The sequence below is a fragment of the Syngnathus acus genome, chromosome 2 (assembly GCF_901709675.1).
Source record: "Syngnathus acus chromosome 2, fSynAcu1.2, whole genome shotgun sequence".
Classification (NCBI taxonomy): domain Eukaryota; kingdom Metazoa; phylum Chordata; class Actinopteri; order Syngnathiformes; family Syngnathidae; genus Syngnathus; species Syngnathus acus.
Window position 1 is genome coordinate 13,739,296 of NC_051088.1, and position 7,350 is coordinate 13,746,645.

Sequence of the window (7,350 nt, forward strand, 5' to 3'; positions counted from 1 at the left end):
TAGTGGGTTCTCCTACGTCAATAACAGGGCGGTACATGATTGGGCTGTGAGAAAGTAAGGGACCCTCATCTGTCTTTACTTTTTCTTTTTTCTTTTTAAGGGTGTTAACTACGCTTTGATTCATACTTGGTTCTCTACGACGTTTCGGAACACATGAGCAGTAGTCCACTGTCTGTGCGGACTGCGGGGGAGAATTCAACCCTACAGGGAGGAAGCAATCATCCATCGGCTGCGCAGCGCAGGCTAGCAGCGGTGCGAGTCGCGGCGGCATCCCAAAGCAGGAGGAGGCGGAGAGTCCCTTGCCTGTGAATCATGGGTTTCCGCAAGAAGAACAAGAGCCCACCTGTGCTCAGCCATGAGTTTGTGATTCAGAACCACGCCGACATGGTGTCTTGCCTGGCCATGATCATCCTGCTAGGCCTGATGTTTGAGGTACTGTACTGTGTGGATGCAAGCGTGTTTATTAGCCGCCTAGCTTCTGTGAGGTTCCGTTAGCTGGCATGACAGCACATGGATTCTGTGAGGGGCCTATATAGCGTGGAAGTGATATCAAGGTGTATTTTTAAAAAATAAATAAATACAATACATGCATTAATACACACTGTATGGCATTTGGTTGGCAGTACAGTGAGTGGAATTTTACATTAAATTGTAGTACGGTGTTATAAACGTGAACACCTGCTGTTGAATCAGTAAATAGTGGAAAATGACAGGACAACGTGAATGAATATAATGCAAAAATACAAATAAAGAAGAGAATAAAACATACGAGGTTGCAAGTTGCATGTGCTCTTTTCTCATTACTTATGCAAGATAAGAAGTTTACTCATTTTTAACCATTAATTGAAACTATCAACTCTACCAAAATATTCACCTTGTATTCATGCATTCAATGTTCGTTATCAGGGTCACGAAGGGTACATCCTGCCCTGGTCGCCTTACCACCTAACATGCATGGGTTTGGAATGTGGGAGGAAATAATAACCCTTTCCATTTATGTAGCACTTTTCTATGTACTCAGAGTAAAAAAATAGAGAACCTGGAAGAAACACAAGCACAACCTGGTGTAGACACCACACTGGAAGGCCGTAGCCCGGATATGGAGCCACTACCTCTGAATTATGAAGCGGACGTGCTAACCAATCGGCCACTGTGTTGCCATCCAAAATACCAAATAGTTAACTTAAAATAATATAATAACGTAAATGCGTAGACTGCCCATTTTCATTGAAACTTTTATTTTATGTGTGAGCCTTTGCAAATTGTCCTATTAATATTTCTAAAACAGTTTGTCACATAATGACAATCCACAAAACGAACTACCTCCAGCAACGTAGGTAGTTCATGAAGATTTTTATTTACATTCCAGGTCACAGCAAAATTTTCCATCATGTTCATCACAGTCCAGTACAACGTCACACAAGTTCTTGGTGAGTAGAAGACTTGATGTCTGGTGATCATTTCCTCACAGACTAGACTTGAGGTTCAATTTGCTCATTTACTTTTGTTCGTCTCTTTTGTTTTTACCCCCCAGATGAAAAGAACGATCCAGTGAACCTTTACCATTACGGTCCCAAAGATGTGGCCACTGTGTTTTTCTACCTTCTAATTGTTGTCATCCTTCATGCCCTGATACAAGAGTATATTCTTGATGTGAGTATTCAAGCTATAATCAAATAGCAACACTGAGATCACATTTTTATTTAGATTTTTCCAATCTACAGAGATTCCAATAATGTTCACTGGGAGTGGAATATGGAAGTTTTCATCTGAATGGGGATTAATGAGACACACGCACACTAACTGTATTGGCTTTAAAAAAAACGAGACCAATTTCTAATGAGTAGAATCATGTTTCTCTCAATTCACCTGCTTATGTCATGTGCCATTTTAATGTGTTCATCTTGTTTGGTTTCAGAAAATGAACAGACGGTTACATCTATCAAAAACCAAACACAGCAAGTTCAATGAATCAGGGCAATTGGCAGCATTTTACCTGTTCTCCTTCATTTGGGGCTGCAGCATCTTGACAGCGGTAAAACACAACTCTTTATTTGGTTGCACGTCTACCTTACGGTAATATACGTATATATAAATTTTTTCCATGTTTTGGTTTTGATAGGAGGACTTTGCGAAAAATCCCACTTTCCTATGGGAGGGTTACCCACACACTCACATGGTGTACGTATACATATTTCCTTCCATGTTGTCATTAAAAAAAATAAAGATATCGGAAATAGTTATCTGTACACAAATGGTTGGTACCCAGGTTTAACATTTACATATTTACACATGATCTCCTCTGCTCAGATTTCAGGTCAAGTTTTTCTACATTTGCCAAATTGCCTATTGGCTCCATGCACTTCCTGAGCTGTACTTTCAAAAAGTACGCAAGGTAAGGTTCATTTGTAAGAAGTTTGTATGTTTGCATTTTGCGGTCCATGTTTTTGAGTTAGGATTGGAAGATTTAAGGAAGATTCGAGTTAGGATTGCACTCTAACGACTGTGACGGGTGCAGTTGAATTTATATGTATTAAAATATATATAAAATTCCCAGTGCATGTTTTGGGATTGTGTGAGGAAAATTGAGTTCTTACAAGAGAACCAAGACAAGCATAGAAAGTTTACAACATGCAAACTCCAACCTGAAAGTACCAAACCAATTAATATTTTCTTTAAAACTAACCCTAGCAAGTATGTCACTGACCTTTTTTGAATGGTCTTCTGTCTCCAGGAGGACATCCCCCGCCAACTCTATTACATTTGCCTTTATGTCGTTCACATCACTGGTGCCTACATCTTAAAGTAAGTAGAGGTTTTTGTTATATGTTACGTTATCAATGATGTGATTTTAATTGACTAAACCTACACACCAAATCTCAGGGATGAGTAGAAGATCCACGGCCTTAACCTAAAAGGAAAGGGTTTGAGGCAAACTTTTTTTTTTCCTTGCACTAAATTGCTGAACAAGAAAAGTGCGAGAACTGATTTGGCTGATTTTGTTTTTTTGCACAAAAATCGATTCACTCAAAATTTTAATTGAGGTACTATGTTTGTTCTGCATATTCCAAAGCCACCCAAAAATGATCAGTCCCACTCACATTGTAGTATAGACCAACTGTAAGCACAGTTAAGACATCTGCCATCTGGTGGTAATTGGTGAAATTACAATGTAAAACTACAGTCAACCTTTGCAGATAATCAGATTTCTTTTTCATATTTAGATTTTTTTTTTTTCTTTCTCTCCATTGGCCATGCCAACCAAAATGGACAGCTTCAGTCTACAAGACAATATTGCAGAGTTAATGGGCTGTCCTTTTGTGAGCTATGGTCTATGTCAAATTTCTCTTCTGAGGCCCTGTTATTTTTAGGTCAAACACCTTCCAATAATTCACGATTTTATGAAGTTTAAGAGACCAATAATGAACCCACTTGTAGATGGAAGCGGTAATCAGTGCAGGTTTCTCTGTCCTATGCTTGCTCTCATTTGTTCAGCCTTCACCGACTCGGTGTTGTGTTGCTGGTCCCTCACTACTTGGTGGAGCTCCTGTTCCACGCCTCACGTCTCTTCTACTTCAGTGATGAGAACAAGCAGAAGGGGTATCATTCATACATCTCATAAGTGTCCCTTAAGGTGGCGGCATACTCTCCTGTGACCTCAACGACGTTGTATAATGTCATGCCATTTTGTTTTTCTTGTCTGGTTACAGTTTCACTCTGTGGGCTTTGCTATTTGTCATCGCACGCCTCCTCACTCTCACTCTGTCAGTCCTGACATTTGGCTTTGGGTTGCCCCGGACAGAAAACCAAGGCTTTTCCCTTGCGGAAGGCAACTTTAATGTGCTCACCATAAGGCAAGTGTAACTGCCATAAGTGTGTTTGTTCGTCTGACGTATCTGCACATGTTGTTTTGTGCCTTTACAACAGTACAGTACTGTGGAAAGATGGAATACAATATAATACAATAGCATTTTGCAGTGTGTTTTTTCTTGAGAGCAGAGAAGATGGAGCTTGATTGGTGTTTAAAGAAGTGATTTATTAAAAATCAATTGCAAACAATTGTCAGAATTCTCAATTATTATTTTTGGACTAATTTACTGCTATGCCCACCATCCCTCGTCAACATGGAGTGGAATAGCATGACAAAATCCAAATGTCTTTACGGTTATCAAACCATGTATTTTGTTAACTGTTTTTCTCAGTTAATATACAAAATTATAAATTACTTGTACACACATATTTAGTTGTAAGTTCAAGTGTGTGTTGTGTGCATTTAGGATGGCATGTTTGGCAGCCATCTGCCTGACTCAAGCTTGGATGATGTGGAAGTTCATCAATTTCCAGTTGAAGAAATGGAGGGAACACAGCCAGAACCAAGCATCGAAGAAGAAGACAGCCAGCCCAAAGAGCAAACCTCACAAAAGGGAGCTCACGAGGGGTGAGGTTTTTTTCCAATATAAATGTCACAAGTTTGTTTACGTTAGGTTTTTAATTATTTGCACAGCCTCTTATTAATTATGTTCGACTCCCATCACTAAAATATATACAGAGAGCTCAAGGTGGGGTTACGTTACAATAGAAAGACTGCACCTCAGTTTCTTGGTGGTATTTGTCAAATATTTTCTCTATTGTAATGTAGAAAACATTGCTCTAAAACCTGATGGTTTTGTTCCCTTATTTCATTGGCAGGAGCTGCCAATGGAATCGTGAAGCCTGACGATAAAGCCTCACCTCGGGCGAGAAGAGTTAAAAACTCATAAAGATGGCGCGATTGACAAACAGCTGGAACGGTGACATACTGTATGTTCTATACACCACTTAGCAATGTGTCTAGTGCTATCTAAACTACATCACACTAAGAAACCTCACATAACCGTAAACTCTTTGGTATTAAGTTAACTTTAACTATAAAAGTACCACCATGATCCTATACTATGACAGAATGAGTCCACGTGTTATTTTCTTGACAATGAAACTTAATGTGAAGTGTTAATTTACACATGAACTTAACAGGGTTGTTTGTTTGTTTGTTTGTTTGTTTGTTTGTTTGTTTGTTTTCATTTGGGCCTTAATTACGTCAACTGGCTACTGGGTCATGTCTCAAAAGCCTTTCTTGCACAGGACTAGAAATGATGGTTTTGTCAGAAAAAAAAACCATATAATAGTGGTGTTGTTTAGGTAGCCTACTATGTCAAAATTGTGACCTAATTATCATTTATTGCTATTATGGATGATCAGTGCCTTTGAAATCCAACACTGGATTGAGGCACTTTTTTCTTGTTTTATTTATAAACTCCAAACCCAATGAAGTTGGAACATGTAAAATGTAAATAAATACAATTATTTGTCAATCTTTTCTAACCTACAGTACTCTTGAATTGAATACATTACAAAAACAAAATATTTAATGTTCAAACTGATAAACATTATTATTATACACATTCATACAGTATGCATTATTATAATTATAAATCCACTTTGTGGACAACTGCATGAGCAAATAGTCCAACAAATCAACTAATCTACTTTCCATAACATCAGCAAACTATTCAGACAAATTTTATTTTACTTTTACATGACATACCAACTTCATTGGAATTGCAGTTTGTTCCTCACTAGCCTGGTTCTCAACTTCTCCTTGCTTTCAGGGGGCCCGTCCACGTCTGGAAGTTATACTGAGGCTTCACTGTATGCATACAGTTAAATCAACTAAATAACTATCAGCATGAGTCGACATTTGAGCAAGAAATTAGTGTATTTCGACGTCAATGCATGGTGGTTTGAACCTACTATGGCTAACTCCTACCTGTGTTGTTTTCTCGCGCGCTCTCTCTCTCTCTCCTTCTCCCTCTCTATCTCTCACACACAGAGAAGCATTCAGTGGCCTTTGTACAACTGCTGCAAGAGGGTTATTTATTTTATCATAGACTATTGATGGTTATTATAACCAGTGGTACATAGCAAATGTACTCAGTTAACCTAAACAATACAATCCTTCAAGTGTCCTTATATCATGTCAGTGTGTCGTATCACTTGTTCTGCTTGTGTTTGCCTTCTCATTTTTGTCATTTCACATTCAAGGGAATCAAGGCATTAACAGTTCCCCCCGCATAAGAAAAGAGAAGTGTGTCAGTGTGTGTTCTGCCTATTGTACGTGTATTAAGTTAACTTGGCCTGAATTTTGATGATGACAAATGTGCTTGTCTGTTAGTTGTGTGTTAAAGAAAAAAAAAAAAATGACAGCCTGCGTTTAGCGCATGAATTGTAAGGATCTGTTAATTGAATTCTGCCTCCTCTGATCCCTGGCGAACTGTAAAACATGCCCGTGACACATTTCTGTGTGTAACGGGCAAAAGTTGCAAAAATTCCAGTTGCTAAATGTTTGTTTGCTTGCACAGACCTCAGCGACCTTCCCTTTTGAGTGCCTGTGGTTGTGTTTCAGTTGCTTCACTGGGAGTCACACAAATGGTCCTGTTGGACCTTGCCGTGTGAAGAGAAGGCATTCCAAATTTATTTGTAGTCTCGGTGTCGAAACAAAACAGGCAAGAAGTGAAAATCCCAATCCCGTTTGCTCCTTTTGTTCAATTTATTGGGAATTGGGCAGCAAGGGTTAGTTTGAGCATGTCTCACAATGAAAGGAGGAGCAGAGGACTGTTGAAAATATAAAAGGAACCCTACACTGTAATAACTAATAAGTGTCAGATTTTAAAGCTATTTTTATATTGAGAGCATCTCTTAGACTCTATTGTTATTCTAAACAGTGTGAATATGTTTTGCATTCAAATTGTTTTATCCAGGAATGAAGCTTGCTGTGGTTGTATACTATATTGTTTTGTGGGTGTATATTTAATTTAAAGACCTTATTTGATTTGAATTTTGACCCAATTCAGCAACTATAATGGAATAAATTACATAACCAAACATTTATGGAAGAAGTGGACAAAGTTTGGTGCTCAAGGGCTACGTTGGATTTTTAAATGAGACATATAGGCCAGGTCATTGGTGAGGCAAAACTGATTACATTTTATTTTCAATTGTTATTTAAAATTTATAAAACGGTTTGCTTAATGTCATTTTTGGTCTTCTGTTTTAGGTAATTTAATCATAATTGATCAAACAATATCTGGTCAACAGTAAAAATAAATTCAGACCTGGCCCTAAATGTATTTTTGATGCAAATGAAAAATAAATATTACAAAATACATAATGTTATTTTTACTAATTTGTTTTTAAGAAAACCTAATGAGCTGGGGGGGGATAGCATATTTGAAATCAAAGTAAAAACAAAATCATCTGGAACATTTACTTCCTTCTCTTATTATAAAATGTTGACCAGTCTAATTGCATAAA

General features: G+C 37.9%; 1 protein-coding gene across 2 annotated transcripts; it reads left to right on the plus strand.

Moving 5' to 3' along the window:
- Positions 1-22: 22 nt before the first annotated feature.
- zgc:113278 (uncharacterized protein LOC541528 homolog) lies at positions 23-7,061 on the plus strand. Of its 2 annotated transcripts, none has more exons than XM_037246185.1 (12): positions 23-432; positions 1,370-1,430; positions 1,535-1,653; positions 1,919-2,035; positions 2,123-2,181; positions 2,311-2,395; positions 2,735-2,805; positions 3,496-3,600; positions 3,711-3,854; positions 4,278-4,438; positions 4,690-4,800; positions 5,108-7,061. In XM_037246185.1, exons 1-11 carry the CDS (start codon positions 313-315, stop codon positions 4,758-4,760), a joined length of 1,113 nt encoding a protein of 370 aa, XP_037102080.1. In that variant the 5' UTR covers positions 23-312; the 3' UTR covers positions 4,761-4,800; positions 5,108-7,061. The 2 variants fall into 2 exon arrangements, with proteins under 2 accessions (XP_037102080.1, XP_037102081.1); XM_037246186.1 differs by having other exon boundaries at positions 5,649-7,061.
- The last annotated feature ends 289 nt before the right edge of the window (positions 7,062-7,350 follow it).